Source organism: Ursus americanus, chromosome 17, assembly GCF_024610735.1.
Source record: "Ursus americanus isolate L20-20 chromosome 17, mUrsAme1.1.p, whole genome shotgun sequence".
Taxonomy (NCBI): Eukaryota; Metazoa; Chordata; class Mammalia; order Carnivora; family Ursidae; genus Ursus; species Ursus americanus.
The window spans coordinates 49,211,596-49,228,578 of record NC_142143.1 but is presented as its reverse complement, the minus strand read 5'-3'; the positions used below and the strand labels follow the sequence as shown (position 1 = coordinate 49,228,578).

At 39.3% G+C, this 16,983-nt stretch overlaps 1 protein-coding gene across 3 annotated transcripts in view; it reads left to right on the top strand.

Annotated features, from left to right (window-relative positions):
- Positions 1 to 784: 784 nt before the first annotated feature.
- LEMD3 (LEM domain containing 3) overlaps positions 785 to 16,983 on the top strand; it is a 75,812-nt gene continuing 59,613 nt past the window's right edge. For all 3 annotated transcript variants that reach the window (XR_015727199.1, XR_006778124.2, XM_045789651.2), the window contains exon 1: positions 785 to 2,334. Coding sequence is in view for 1 of the 3 variants with exons in the window: in XM_045789651.2 (XP_045645607.1) it covers positions 804 to 2,334 (1,531 nt within the window). In the remaining 2 variants the exon portion in view is untranslated. The remainder of the gene's footprint in view (positions 2,335 to 16,983) is intronic.

Sequence of the window (16,983 nt, the reverse complement as noted above, 5' to 3'; positions counted from 1 at the left end):
AAAGTACTAAGAAGGAAATGAGATGGAGTGTTGTCTTTTTTTTTTTCAGTCACAGAATGAGGCAAATGATAAGTGCTTTCAATTACAAAAATGACCATCTATCGAGGTTACCAGATTTTAAAAGGGGAAAAAATGATACCTTACAACCAACTAAAAAATGACTAGCCATTACTCGGGGAGAAAATCCTATTGGGACTGGTTTACTCTGTATCTTTTCTTTGTAATAGAGGAGAGGCTTCTCAAAAAGAGCAACGAGAGAAACTCACTTTTTTTTTTCTTCTGTAAGTCAAGCGGAAAGACAAAGTGAAAAGAAACCAGGAATCAGACAGGGAAATTACCAATCTAGTCTGGCCGTGAGGATTTCTTTTAATCTTTCTAGGTTCCCCGCGACAGCGGGAACTGGATGGAAGAAAACTAATGCCTTGAACTTCAAGGCAGATCTCTTTTCGATTATTACTGTCCGGTGGCAGGAACCTGGGAAGAGGTCAAGGTGTGGTTTAGGAAGAGGCAGCTCCCGGGGAAAGCACTTGGAAGGGCAGGACAGAGAACTGCGGGAGAAGACGACCGAAAGGAGGGGGAGAGCGCACTAGCACTCGTAAGGTGAGAGAGTAGAAAAACTCTCCGCCTGGGGAGCCGCGCGCCGCTCAGGTGGCCTTTTCCCGCTCAGGTGAGCTCCTCCCGCGCCTCTCATTGGCCAAGGCGCCCGTGGCGCTGGGAGGGCGACGCAGCCCGGTCTAGTTCAGGGTCTAGGGCGGCGCGTCACTTCCGGTAGCGCGGAGCTTGTAAAACACCCTGGAGAGAAAATGGCGGCGGCGGCGGCTTCGGCGCCTCAGCAGCTCTCGGATGAAGAGCTTTTCTCTCAGCTCCGCCGTTACGGCCTGTCTCCTGGCCCAGTGACGGAGAGCACCCGCCCGGTCTACCTCAAGAAGCTGAAGAAGCTTCGAGAGGAAGAGCAGCAGCAGCACCGGTCTGGGGGCCGCGGCAACAAGACGCGGAACAGTAATAACAATAACACGGCAGCCGCCGCTCTTGCGGCGGCCGGACCGGCGGCGGCCGCCGCGGGGTTGGGGGTCCGGCCGGTCTCGGGCGACCTCTCCTACTTGCGGACTCCTGGGGGCCTGGGCCGAATCTCGGCCTCGGGCCCGGAGAGCCCCTTAGGAGGGCCCGGGGGCTCCTCGGCCGCCCCCACGGCTGGCAGCAAAGTGCTGCTGGGCTTCAGCTCGGACGAGTCGGACGTGGAGGCCAGTCCCCGGGACCAGGCCGGCGGCGGCGGCGGCGGCGGGAGGAAAGACCGGGCTTCGCTCCAGTACCGCGGGCTCAAACCGCTGTCGGCGCCCGTGGCCGCCAGCGAGGTGACTAACAGCAACTCGGCCGAGCGAAGGAAGCCCCACTCGTGGTGGGGGGCCAGGCGGCCGGCGGCTCCCGAGCTGCAGACCCAGTCGGCGAGAGATGGAGCCGCGGAGGACGAGGAGGAGGAGGGGGAAGACGGGGAGGACAGGGACCCAGAGGCCGAGGAGCCGCTGTGGGCGAGCCGGACCGTGAATGGCAGCCGGCTTCTCTCGTACAGCTGCCGGGAGAACTATTCGGACTCGGAGGAAGAGGAGGACGACGACGTGGCCTCCAGCAGACAGGTATTAAAGGACGACTCCCTTTCCCGGCATCGGCCCAGACGGAGCCATAGTAAGGCTCTCTCTTCGCTGACTGCTAAATCTGCCGGCGGCCGGTTGGAGACCTCAGTTCAGGGAGGGGGAGGAATCCCGATGAATGACAGGGCGGCGGCTGCGGGGAGTCTAGACAGGAGCCGAAACCTCGAAGAGTCGGCGGCGGCGGCGGAGCAGGGAGGAGGGTGTGATCCCCTGGACTCCAGCCCCATTCCTAGGTACCGTGTCAACGCTAAGAAACTGGCCCCCCTCCTGCCCCCTCCACTGACTGACATGGACTCAACCTTGGATTCGTCCACAGGCTCCCTTCTTAAAACCAATAATCATATCGGCGGTGGGGCCTTCAGTGTGGACTCCCCCAGGATTTTTTCCAACAGCCTCCCTCCCGGTGCGTCGGTGGCTGCCTCCAGCTCACTCAGGATCAATCACTCCAATCATACGGGCTCCAATCATACCTACCTGAAAAACACATACAACAAACCGAAGCTTTCCGAACCCGAGGAGGAACTTCTCCAGCAATTTAAACGGGAGGAGGTGTCCCCTACAGGGGGTTTCAGTGCCCACTACTTGTCGATGTTTCTCTTAACTGCTGCCTGCTTATTTTTCCTACTATTGGGACTGACTTACCTAGGAATGAGAGGGACAGGAGTATCCGAGGATGGAGGGCTCAGCAGTAAGTATTAAACCCTGTGGGTAACAAAGGGGATGTTGCTAGGGGTCTGTTGTAACCACACTGGGCATTTTACACGAGGTGACCTCTGTCTGCAAGAACATGTTTTAATAGTGACACGGCAGCAGATTGGGTGCATTTGTGTCATCTTTCTTTAAGAAAGAACATTATTACCATTATCAGAACAATAATCCCATGCCTGGTTTTAACATTTTTCTGTATGATCTGTTGGGGAATTCAAAACATCTTATAAAAGAACAAAATATTACAAACCTGTTAGTAAAATGCATTTGTGTGTGTGACTTAAATTTTCTTTTTAGCCTTGAATAACTGTGTGTGCAGATGCCAATTGCTTAATAATTTTGAAGTATTTTGATTGTTACGGAACATCATAGATGTTTTTTCAAATTGAGTTGTGATTCCAAAAGGCAATGTAAGAGCTCCTGAAATTCCAGTTAAATATTTGGAATATTAAGTTCCCTAGTTCTATATTTTCTTTAAAGTGAACGAATATAGAAGGTAGGAAGACACAGGTCAAAATTGATTGCTCAGGCCAAAGCATCTTCCCTCACACCAGTGAAAAAGTAGTGGTAGGGCAGGACAGGAGTTTGCAGTGAGATTTATCTGGTATTGGTTTCTAGGCCCTACCATTTACTTGCTCTAAAGCACTGTGGGCAGGTGTGGTGAGTTCATTCATTCATTAAGCCAGCATCATCCTCTATGCTGTAGGATAGAAGTAGGATACAGCAGTGATAAATCAGAGTATTTCTGTCCTTCAACACAAGAGGATAAGTACAGATCATTTTGTGTTCTGTGAAGGAACAGATGGATGGAATAGTTGGTATATGCTACTCTAGAGATGGTGAGCGTAGCTACAATTTGAGGTGAGACCTGAAGCAGGAGGAGATAGCATTGTAGGGAGACAGGAGAGCATTCTGGGCAGAGATTATAAGAAGAAAGGCATTGAGTTGAGCAAGAGCGTTCCTGTAGGTTGGAGTGGTTAGAGTACCTTGAGCAAGGGGGAGTGAGCAAGAGTTTGAACTTCCCTTTCCTTATCAGTAAAATGATGCTAATATTGATTAGAATGATGCCTACACAGATCAAAAGAGAGAAAGTAAATGTAGTGTGTGATGGACTGCTGAAGATAAAATTTCTCAATGTTAGGGCCCTCTTGCCTCTCCCCCTGCAACCTCCTACCCTTTCACCCAGCATGAAATCATTTTATCATGATTTGCGTTTATAAAATCAACCTTACTATTGTTTGTTTTCGTTTCAAAATAGTGAATGTGCAGTTAGCACATTTAGATTAAGAGTAGGAGTCAGAATAGTGTAACCGTTGATTTGGGTATAGCTATTTCTAAGATCATGAAATAATAGATTATTGTTGTATTGCTTAATTAGAGTGGTTAGAAAAAAGACTGAAACCCAGCACTCACTTTAACTAGTTCCCTGGGAGGAAGAGTGATATATTGTGTTCTGTCTCAGATAATTTGGGAGAACAAGAAGTAAGGTGACACTAGAAGTTAAACTAGTAAAGTTCATGTAAATTAATGACATTATCAGCAGTACCTATTTCATAATGAATTACTGATGAGCACAGTTCTCAAGGTGACTGTCACATCTTTCTCCTCACTGTTAAGATGAATGAGTTTTGTTTTCTTAAGTACTAAAATTTCAGATGGAATAGAAAGGGACGGGACTGTTAGGGTTTTAGTAGCCCCCTCACCTTCACCAGCGTGGCAGGAAAGAAATTATAAGTGTTTTCATATTTTAATAAATGGTAAAAGTAAAGTAGTTTGGGTGATGGAAACAACAGTGGCTAAAAGGTAGAGGATCTGGGTCCTAGGACTTGCCCAAATGACTTAAGTTCCTTAACCTCTGAGCCTCATTCTTCTATATTAAATAGGAGTAATAGTTTTTGCTGTCTATGGGGATGTTGTAAGGATCAAATTAGATAGTTTGTTAAATAACAATAAGGTGGTCTTATTCAAAAGTTTAGATAAAATTTGTTGTATTCCTAGTAAACTACGGTATATATGTAAAGAGAAATAAGTCATTTCTGTAAATATTTAGTAGTGCATTTCTTATTCAGCATTTAATTTTTATTAAATTCCATTAAAATATGTGGTAGATATTGATATAGAAATTTGAATCAAAGTGTAATGAATCCTTAGCTGTATTATATATTTGATTTACTATATACCCTGGTGGAAAGAAGTGCCTGCTAATTCAGTTAGTCTGCACACCTAACGGTGAATAATTTTCACTCTCTCTGTATTCTGAATCCTTTGTCATAGTATAATGGTTAACCAGAGCCTAACCATAGGGTTCATTGGTCAAATAGTGTGCTTAAGGAAATACTTCTACTTTGAGTAATAATTTCACCAGAAGATTGTAGGTTATATATAAGAGTAAGCTTTAGTAAGCTTTTATTAGTTGTCATTTAAATTATGTATAACGTATAATAGATTAGCCTTTTAAATAGTTCTTAATCATTTGGTCTTTGAAAATTTTATCAATATCCTAGTTTTATTAATTAAATTACTTTTATTAATTAAATTACTATGCGTCTCTGCTTCCTCATCTGTAAAACTCGGGGGTTGGAGTAGATGATCCCTAAGTTCTCTCTAGCTCTAAGGTTTAAGATTCCAACTTTGAACTGTCTTACCAAAACAACTCAAGGATCAGCCTGCAGTGAGATTAGGTCATGACAATACAACAAAAGAAAATGGAGTTGCAGAATAGATTGACTGTCTTAGGTTCACGTGGTCATTATATAAAAATTGTTTTCCAATTATAAAAGACATGATTTTTGTAGAAAATTTGGGTAGAGATCTATGAAGCAGAAAATGAATAGGTATTGTATTCCTCTCCTTCTAGTCTCCCACTCACCCCTGATATAAATAAGTTCAGATAATACCTCTCAAAACTTTCTTAATGCTTTTTATGTAAATACACACGTTCATATATATATATATATATATATATATATATATATATATATATATATATGTATGTGTGTGTTTGTGTACATTTTCATTCAACAAGAGTTTGTACTCTGTGCCAAGCACCATTTTAAGCATTCGGGGGGCCAGGGGTGGGGGGGAGAGGGACAAGTAAACAAGTATTTGAGAGAGTGGTAGTTGCTAATACAAGTTAATGATAGTAACTTTGCCTGGGCTAGAGGGATATGGAATATTACAAGTGAGCAGGCCTGTCTAAGGAGGTGATGTTTGAACTGAAATCTGAATGTCTTGAAGGAACTAGCCTTTGATAGGGAGAAAAGCATTCCAGGCAGAAATAACAGCCAGTGCAAAACTCTTGGGGCAAGAACCGGTTTGGCAAGTTGAAGCATCAGAATAGAATGGCCAGTGTGGCTGGGTATAGTGAATGAGGGAGAATGGCATATGAAGAAGTTAGAAGTAGGCAGGGGCCAGGTCATAAAGGACCTACTGGCCTTAAGGGCCACAGAAAGGAGTCAGAATTTTATTTTAAGTGATGTCATACTATACATATCCTGCAACTTGTTTTTTCCCTTAACCTTGTATGATGAGTAACTTTCTATATACTAAATGTAAGTACAAGGCATAATTTAAAAATCTCGCTCTCCACTGGCCCCTAGAAAGGATGGAACATTCTATAAAAATGTTAAAATCTCTGCCACCCTGAAACTGTTGTTCTTTAACCCTCTGTTCTCCTCCAGCTGTTACTGTCCTCTCAGCCAGGATTGATACCTCTTTTTGCCTCAGCCATTCACTCAACCCGTTTAGTTTAGCTTTCTTTACCATCCATTCCTCTGTAACCTCTGTTTCAAGTCACAAGTTACTCAATTGCCAAATCCACGAGAGACATTGAAGTTCTTATCTTCACCTCTATGACCCATTCAATACAATGATAAGTCCCTTCGTTCAACTCTCTCCTTCCAGACTTCTGTATCTCTGCTCTCTCCCAGTTTTCATATACTCCTGTCTGTGTTTTACATATTGATGGTCTCTAGAACTCTTGTCTATGGTTCTATCCTTTCATATAGTTTCTGGGTAATACCTCCCGATTTTATATTTTTGCCTTAAATATTCTCTTCTGAGTTCTAGACTTACCTATGGGTTTATTGGACAGTTTCTTCCGGATGCTCCACAAGCACCCACCCCCTGTACTCATTGGCTTTCCTTTCACCTTGTCGTGCACCCCTCCCCGCCCCACGCTCTGTTCCCTGTTCTACTTAATGGCATTTCCATCTACCCAGGACTCAAGCTAGGAACTTGGAGTTTATTTAGATTCCTTCTTTTCCTTCATGCTCCTACCAAACCTCAAACCTCAGTCCAGTTGGTCAGTATAGTCCTGTAGTTCTACCTCCACATGTCTTTTGATTCCTTTTCTCTCCATCACTGTTGCTCTTAATTAGTCTTTTGCCTGATCTGCTTTAGTAGTCTATCAGGTGTCCCTGCTTCTAAGCTGTAGCTCTTCAATCCATTGTCAGTGCCAGAGCAATATTTCTAAAACACAAATGCAATTATTCACTCTCTTGCTTAAAATTACTCCAGTGGCTATCTCTTTCTCATTGGATAAAATCTAAATTCTTTGGCTAAACTGTTCATGATCTGACTGTGCCTGCTTTTTCCAGCTTCATTTCCTACCAGTTCCTCTTACCACATTTTACCTTCTGGATAACTGTAGCTTTCTGGATACTGCTTGGTGTTCACTGAATATGTCATGATATTTTGTGTCTTTATGCCTTTGCACATTATTCCCTTCTTTGGGAAGGTTGTTTCTTCCTCTCTAACTGCTATTCATTCTTAAAAGTGTCACCTCTGGATATTTTCTCCAACTTCCCATCCTCTTTACCCTGGAGTTTGGGTATACTCAAACTCTGCTCAAATAAGATCTTATATACCTTTCACAGCATTTATTATAGAGTATTATAATTGTGTACATCCATTGTGCCGGTTTGAGTACAGTTTCTTGAGGAAATATTTCTGTAGGAGGAATTGAATACACTGGTAAAGGGCACAGGCTTTACATTCATCTCTGAGTTTGAATCTCATTTCTCTCTTATACCTGCTCTGTGACTTTACTAGAAGATACTTAGTTCCCTGATGTTAAAAATGAAGATGATAATACCTGCCTCAGAGTGGCTTTAAGCATTACGTGAGATAATGTATGTAAAGTTTTTAGTGTTGTTGCCTGGCATAGGGGAATTGCTCAGTAGACCCAAGTCACATTCGTATCCTTGGCACAAGTTCATTCCGTAGTAAATATTTGTTGAAAATGATCACCTATCAGATACTCACTTTACATGCACTGATTAACTCATCATCAACTCAGTAATTGGTTACCTACTCAGTACCTAACAATACTCAGTACTGGGAAGGATGCAAAAGAAATCTCATTCTTGTAGAAGTCTCCACTCCACTAATAACAGTCACAAAAATGGTTAAGAAGTATATCAGATAATAGGTGTCAAAGGGGAGAATTCACTGTGAGCTAGATCAGCCTCAAATGATCAAAAGCTCTGTCTCTAAATTTGGACTTGATTCTGTACGTTGAGCAGTGGGAATCCATAGAGGTTTTTAAGCAGAGGACTAGCATGATCAAGTTGATTTTTTTTTTTTTTTGAAGATTTTATTTACTTATTTGAGAGAGAGACAGTGAGAGAGAGCATGAGCTAGGGGAGAGGCAGCTGAAGAGGGAGAGGCAGACTTCCCACTGACCAGGGAGCCCGATGCAGGACTCAATCCCAGGACCCTGGGGTCATGCCTGAGCCAAAGGCAGATGGTTAACCAGCTGAGCCACCCCTGCGTCCCTATAGTTGCTCTTTAAAAAAAATACATTCTTACTTTTCCAAGTAATTAGACTAACCACTTGTTCCAAAACTTGGTGTGTGTAATGAAATAGGCGTAAGGATTTTGAAAAGTAGTTGTTTCCCTCATTCTTGATGAATGAAAGCTGAATGTTACCTTTAAAATTTTTCAAAGTTGACTATTTTGCAAGGAAAAAAAAATTCTAGGCCTTGAAGAATATTCCTGGGAACACCAGAGGTTCGTATATCCCAGTTTGATGATTTAAGTAAAATCTCTGTGGAAATGTCTTTTATTTGAAAATTATTTCTAGAATAATTTGAAAATAAAAATCTTCAGAGTGAAAACATGGGAATTTCCCCACGAGTATATCCAGGGAGCTGAGTTTGAGGAAAATTGGCATAGATATCAGGGCTTGGATTAAAGAGGCAGAACTGGTTTTGAATATTAACCCTTGCTTTTGTACTAAAGTCAAGTTGCTGAACCACTGTGAACCTCAGTATCCTCATCTGTAATGTAGAATTAAGTGAGAATTAAATGGAATGATGCATGTAAAGTACTTGGCTCAGTACATGACACGGAGTGATAATAGTAATAGCAGCTAACCCTATATAGCATTATGTGCCAGGCACTGAGCTGGACAATTTTAATTGTTATTTAACCTTCATGAGGCAGGTGTTTGTTCCATTTTGTAGATGAAGAAAGTTGAACTTGCCCAGGGTCATGTGGCTGTTACACACAGAGGCAGTGTTTGGATTCCGATAGTGTGTCTTAAGCAGTCTGCTAGATTGCCTTTTAACATGTGTAAGTACATAAGGAATGTTTATATATTCTCTACGATTATTTTTTTTAAAGATTTTATTTATTTATTCGACAGAGATAGAGACAGCCAGCGAGAGAGGGAACACAAGCAGGGGGGGTGGGAGAGGACGAAGCAGGTTCATAGCAGAGGAGCCTGATGTGGGTCTCAATCCCATAACAGCGGGACCACGCCCTGAGCCGAAGGCAGACGCTTAACCGCTGTGCCACCCAGGCGCCCCATCTCTACCATTATTTTTATCCAGAAAATTATGAAAGATATGGATGGGTGAAGCAGATTAATGCATGAAATCCTAGAAATGCCAGGAATAATCTATGAAATCTAACAACTTTAGGACAAGGAGGTACAAATTTGTACTCAGGCAACAATTAGCAATCATGTGGGACTATTTATCCTTACTTAAGGTTTTAGATTAATTCATTAATTCATTGATATGTGAGTAGGTCAATCTGCTGTAATATAATGCAAACTGTAATATATAATATGTCAAACTATAAAGCATGATACTATTTCTAATTTTTGAAAGATTTGCAGTCTCAAAATTGGTGGGTAAAGTAGTCTTCCGATTTTACATTACCACTTTAAAACTTATGTTTTTCCATTGTTCCATTTTCAAGATGTAAAGGCCTTTATTATGTTTGTTTTCCCATTTTTTTTTTGCTCCTTTTAAAAAAACTTCATATGTGTTTTTTTCTATGCTTTTATTTCTTTCAGTGAAATGATCCATTCTGTAATTTCAGGGATACTTTTAAAAATCAGATATTTTCATGATTCCTCAGTAGAGTTGTAAAGTTTTAAAACTAGCCTCTTCTTGCTCATTAATTATTTTCTATTAACTTTACCTGTCTGAAAAATATTTTATATAAATAAAACGAACCTTATCACAAAGAGATTTATAACATGAGCTCTAAGAGAGATTTAATCTAGTTCATAAGTAGTTTAAAAATGAAGTATACCTTAGGGGCGCCTGGGTGGCACAGTCGTTAAGCGTCTGCCTTCGGCTCAGGGCATCTGGGATCAAGCCCCCACGTCAGGCTCCTCCGCTGAGAGCCTGCTTCTTCCTCTTCCACTCCCCCTGCTTGTGTTCCCTCTCTCCTTGGCTGTCTCTCTGTCAGTTAAATAAATAAAATCTTAAAAAAAAAAATGAAGTATACCTTAAAGTATTGGAAATCTCCTAAATATATGGTAAACGAGTAGTAGTGACTTCTTAATGAAAATTATATTATAATGATATATCTTTATTTTAATCTTATATTTACACTAAAAATAGCTACCATTTAATTTGGGAATGCAGCCTCATACTAATTGTGGAAATTGTTAATGGCAGTTATTGTTTGATAACTTTAGATTTTGACTTCCATATCCAGAATTTATTTTTAAAAGATTTTAAAGTGAGCCAGTAGCAGTATATTTGAGCAGTAACCTTGGCTTTGCTGTTTTAATAAAGTATGCTTTAACCTGATCTCACAAGTGATAGTTTTTTAAAAAGTCTTGATTTAGTTAATAATCTTTATTAACAACACAGTCAAAATAATTTTTAAACAAGTTGACCGGGAAGAAAGTGCTTAGGTTTTAATAGTTGTTTGATGTAGTTAATTTTTACATGTTTGGGGGCGCCTGGGTGGCGCAGTCGTTAAGCGTCTGCCTTCAGCTCAGGGCGTGATCCCGGCTATCTGGGATGGAGCCCCACATCAGGCTCCTCCGCTGGGAGCCTGCTTCTTCCTCTCCCACTCCCCCTGATTGTGTTACTTCTCTCTCTGGCTGTCTCTCTCTGTCAAATAAATAAATTAAAAAAAAAATTTTTTTTACATGTTTGACATTGTTGCTTTGAAAATTTATTTCTAAGGAAATTAACTTTTTAAAGGGATTGTAAAAATTTATACTAACAGAGATAATAATGTCTGAAAATAGGATAACAGATCTATTGTGTGGAAGCCATAATGTATTACTTTTATGGTGTCTTAATTTTTTCTTTAGTTCTAGAGGTACAGATTTAAAATTACACTGTTTTTTGTCTGGGTAGCAGATTTATTGCTTAATGGCCACAGCTTTTTGCTTAAACGATATCAAAAGGCAAGCTACCATTTAGAAATTAGGCTTGAGTGCAAAACTATGCAAGAGTTTAGTTCAACTGTTCTAAACTAATTGAGTGATAAGTATGCACCAATAATTGTTTCCTGCCTTGAATGTGACATGAATAGGAAAAAAATGCTTTAGGAGCATTGAGCATTTTAACACATAGCAGAACACTAATATTGTTTTGCAATTAGAGACTTCTTTTTTATGTATATGTGTACAAAAGGAATTTGCTGATTGTGGCTAATTCTTGGAAACACTTCATACTTATAAAAGAAGCTCTGTAGGAATTCACCTAGATATACTTTTTAAAACCTCCATATAGAGAGGATCATTGAAATTAATTAGGAGAGGGGGAAATCTTAGAATAACTGTTTTTTCTAGTCCCTGGGCTATGGCTTAGACCCTTGGTCAGCCTGATTAATGACTTTGTAGGTTTATAAGGGTACCTCCTGTGGTGTCACAGATGCTTTCTTGTTTGATTTAGTTCACTTGAAGCAAAATTAAGTTTCTCCTATTCATTCATCCATCCATTCACCCACTTATATATTACTTGTTGAGCACCTACTATGTGCCACATAATATCAGAAGATGAGTATATACTTTCTCCAGCTATGGGAGTGAAGCTTTTCCCCCAGATACATATACTGCCTCCCTTTCTCCCACATTGTGGTGGCATTCTCCTTTCTCCTAAATATTTATGCACTAGCCATGCCCCAGAATTGAGATTTGGTCACCATGCAACACTGTTTAAGATTTGTATATTGTGACTTAGGAAACATAACTTGAAAAATGAATTTCTGCAAATTTTAGTATGCCCTATGATAAAGTTTACCACAGTGTGTATTCTATACAAAAGAAATAGTTTCATTTCTTGCAGATTTTTAGAAATATTTTAAAAAGTAAAAATGAGATATGAGAATGAATTTGCCAAAATGAAAATGTTATCAATATGAAGTATTTATGAATATAGTTCAAGATGTTCTAGAAGTATTCTTATGACAAAAAGTCTTGTTTTTAAAATATGTCATCTCCACATGTTCCTTTTTTCAAATTCTAAAGCCTTAAATGATAAAAGCATTTATTGAGAACTTTCAATGTATGGGCACTTCATCGCAGTTTTTATGAGGGGAACTACTAAAATTGTCTGAGAAGACTGAAATATAGATGGAATATGGTTACAAGTGACTTGTCTGGTATCCCATAGCTACTAAGTTTTGCAGCCAGCCATTTGAACCCATGATCTGACTGCAGGGTCCACAGTCTTAACCACTAGACAGCAATAGATTTTTTTATGCATCTTTTCTCACCTACTAACTTTATTTGGGCAGTTAAGTTACTTAGAACCTCTGGGCCTTGGTTTTTGCATCTGTCAAATTAAGGGATAATAAAATCAGCTTCTAGCCAGTGACTTTTGTAGGGAACTAATGTGATAATATCTATGGAAATGCTTTGGAGAAATTTGAAGTGGTACATAACTATATTTTTAATACATTAAGTTAGAATTTCCCAGCTACAGTCTACTTAAACAATATGTGGTTAGCACTGTGTATGACACGTCTTGTCAGTGATGTTAATAAGTAATAGAAGAGTCCGTTAAATTTATAATCCTTATCAGTATCTTTCAACCTTTCTCTCAAGCTGTCTGAGCAGATAAAAGGAGTCATCTTTTTTATATTACCTAATTAGTGCTTTATTTCTGGGTGCTGAAAAGGAATGTTCTTATTTTTGCAGTTATGTTAATTTAATAGGTAATGAAGCACAATTTGAAATTAGATTTTCCTCTTGTTGACCATTAGAAGGTTGATTTGCTGATAGGAGACTCCTAGGTAGGATATGTTGCTTTAATCCAAAATATAGTAGTGAATTTGAGACAGGAAAACATTTCTTGGGAATGTGGATGGGTCTTTAGAGTAAGCTTCTGTTAACATTATCTGAGGAACAGACAACGGGTGCAGCTGGTAGAGAAGGATGGCCTTTCACATGTTCTTCAGCGAGTTTGTAAGATACCACGAGCCCTATTATTGCAGAAGTGGGAAGATAAGGTGTGTCCCTGTGAATAGACAACAGACTGAATGGGGGTAATCATGAGATTGGGGGGCATAAAATAATAAAATGAATTTGATAAGCAGGATATTAAAATCAAGCTACTTAAATTATAAGGAATTTAAAGTGCATTAGGATCTCAGTCTCCTAGATAATTGATATGAAGCACATAATGAAATTTTCATCCCATTTCCTATTTGAAACTGTATCAAAGATGTGATTTGTTTAGACCAGAACTGTCTAATAGAAATATAATACAAATATGGAGTAATTAAATCGTCAGTCACTAAAGTGAATTAGAAATAGCTGAGCAGTGGCAGAACTAAATCTCTCATCTACCTGCCCTGGATAAATGACCATGCTTGATAGTATAAAGGTATAAAGTGGTATAAAGCACTTCTTAGCTTAAAGTAGAGGCGATGTCCCCTAAATTCTCATTTCTTACTGGGAATATTATTTATATTCTTTATATTCCTCTCACCATTTCCTATTATAAACTTCTTTGTACAGCTCTTCAAACTAGACATGTAGGAGGAAGGGATGGCCTTTTGATTCTGTCCTATGACTGTGCTAGGAGATAAGGGGAAAGTTAGCTCCTATTTAGGAAAATGAAAACAGAATGACTAATAAAGCTTTTGTTGGCATAAGAAGAATTTTAAGGGTTTCAGTATCTTGTCTTTTGAGAAAGATTTTGGGATGCTCTTATTCATCATGCTCTTTGAATTGTAAAAAGTATCTCAATTATTTTACAAGATGCTATTTCATGGTAGCTTTATACTTAACAACATCTCCTTAATGAATTTGAATAAATTCTTTGAATTACATTCAGATTACTAGAGAATGTTTGCTCACAGTCAAGCTGTTTACTTCCAAAAGGAAAAATGGGCAGTCCTTAATTTTTGAATGGGTTGTCTTCCAGATCATGTGTAGGATAGTTGTTTGAACTTGGAAATGTTTATACTGTTTTTTAAGCGTAAGCTCCCAGGCTGGCCCGTAGAAGCCTATTTAAAATTGTATCCTATTTTAGCACTGATACAGGATACAGCGTTGGTTTAACTTTTGGATCCTCAGAGCAATGGCTCATCTTCTGTGGGAGTTGGATGAGGAAGCAAATTTATTTTTGAGTTTTTACGTTTTCTTATACTTTTTCATTTTTTAAAAAATTTAATTCAGTTAATTAACATGTAGTATATTATTAGTTTCAGAGGTAGAGTTCAGTGATTCATCAGTCTTATATAATACCCAGTGCTCATTACATCACATGCCCTCCTTAATGACCATCACCCAGTTACCCCACCTCCCCTCCTCTCCAGCAGCCCTTAGTTTGTTTCCTATGATTAAGAGTCTCCTATGGTTTGTCTCCCTCTCTGATTTTGTCTTGTTTTATTTTTCCCTCCCTTCCCCTATGATCCTCTGTTTTGTTTCTTACATTCCCCGTATGAGTGAAATCATGTAATTTCTTTCTCTGAGTGACTTATTTTGCTTAGCATAATACCCTCTAGTTCCATCCATGTCGTTGCAAAGGGCAAGGTTTAACTTTTTTGAAGGCTGAGTAGTATTCCATTGTGTGTGTGTGTGTGTGTGTGTGTGTGTGTATAATATATATATATATACACACACACCACATCTTTATCCATTCATCTGTCGCTGAACATCTGAGCTCTTTCCATAGTTTGGCTATTGTGGACATTGCTGCTATGAACATTGCGGTGCATGTGCCCCTTCAGATCACTACATTTGTATCTTTGGGGTAAATACCTAGTACTGCAATTGCTGGGTGGTAGGGTACTCTATTTTTACCTTCTTGAGGAACCTCCATATTGTTTTCCAGAGTGGCTGCACCAGCTTGCATTCCCACCAACAATGTAAGAGGGTTCCCCTTTCTCTGCATCCTCTCCAACATCTGTCATACTTTTTCATCTTTTAATTCTTGTTCTTATACTGGCCTAAGCTTCCTGCGGTTTTGTTATAATCTTGGCCAAACATCCAAGTGCTCAATACTTGACATCTTTTTCTTTTTTTAAATTGAGAGATAATTGACATATAACATTATATATTAGTTTTAGTTGTACAGCGTAATGATTTGATATATGTATATATTACAAAATGATTACCACAGTAAATATAGTTAACATCCATTGCCACATGTAGGTTTTTTTTTTCTTGTGATGAGAAGTTTTAAGAACTGTCTTGGCAACTTTCAGATATATAGGACCGTGAAGTTAACTGTAGTCACCATGCTGTACATTACATCCCCAGGACTTACTCTTCTTTTAACTGGAAGTTTGTACCTTTTGACCACCTTCCCCCCCCCCTTTTTTTTTCTTAAGAGAGGGAGTGAGGGGGGAGGGGCAGAGGGAGACGGGAAGAGAGAATCCTAAGCAGGCTGGCTCCACACCCAGCACTCGATCTCACAACCCTGAACTGAGATCATGACCTGAGCTGAAATCAAGAGTTGGACAGTTAACCAACTGAATCACCCAGACACTCCCTACCCCTATCCCTGTCTCTGGCAACCACCAGTATGTTCTTTATACCTATGAGTTTGGTTTTTTTAGATTCCACATGTAAGTGAGATCATACAGTGTTTGTCTTTTTGTGACTTATTTCACTCAGCATAATGCCCTATAATAAAAGAGTAAGTCCATTTATTGGGTGCTTGGCAAGTATAAACATTTAGTCTTCTTAAGCATTTTTAACATTTTACGAGCGAGGACTGTAATGGAGGATTAGGTTAATTACTTTGTCCAAGGTTATAGGTCAGAGAGGGGAGTTAATTGAATTATGTTGTTGGTTTAACCCTAGCAGTATGTTTTGAAAGCTCATCCTCTAACCATTGTACAATATTGCATTCCTCTTTTACATACCCTCTCCTTTATCAAATTTCAACTCCTTTTATTCCCTTAATTCAGCTACTTTTAGCCAAATGTTAGGGAAAACCGTGTGATTAAATTCGCAATATTGTAGAATTCTGATAATGAAAATGATATGATTTTAAGATAAAATTTGACAATATGATTATCTTTACTGAGGATTGAGCCAATTTGGAATCAGAGCTTGGCCCCGCCTCTCTAAATCATCCTTCATCTTTATATGTATAGTAGTCGGGTTGCCTACATTTCTCATTTAGAATTTATGTCAGTAGTTCTTCACTTATGGGCTGAGAACATTTGGGAGCCGTACCTATTACAGAGGGTTTGAGGACCTAACAGATGATTTGCTCCTCTCATATTGTGTATTGTTTGCAACTGTATATCAGTATTGCTGTGGGTAGAATACAAAAAATTATTCATGGTAACATTTTGTCATGTTTTCTTGGTAAGTGAATACTAAAAATACTATTGTGGGGATCTGAATGTCTAGATAAAAATGAAGTCCTTTTACTTCAAAAATGGAGAACCATTGCTTTTAAAGCATGCTGTAAGGAAAATATACTGGTTATATTTTAGAATTTGTTTTTAAGACATTCATAGTAAATGTCAGAGGATCAGTTGTAATGTTCAAATGACTGGCTAACTTTTAACAACTGGTAAAAAGTCTAATCTTCTCAGGGTGATTGTACTTTAAATATTACAAGATCTTTGTTAACTTAGATTCTGTCTCTGAGAAATGAAAATTTTGGCAATTAGTAAAAAATTCAGGCATTATACGGATTTTTGACAGGGAGCCTTGCCTTGGGGTCTTCCATTTCGTCTCTTCCTAACTCACAGATTTTCTAAGAACTCAGTCCTTTCTTCCCACTAGCTCCAGGGCAGAGACAAATATAAGAATGGAGTAGTGGCATATTGTGATATTTTGTAAACTGAGTACTGTTTATTTTTTATTTCATGTTAGGATTGAGAAAAGAAGAAAAAGCTAAGATTTATTAATCTTCCTCCCACTCCCTCAGTATCTCTATGCATAGTAACAAAACAT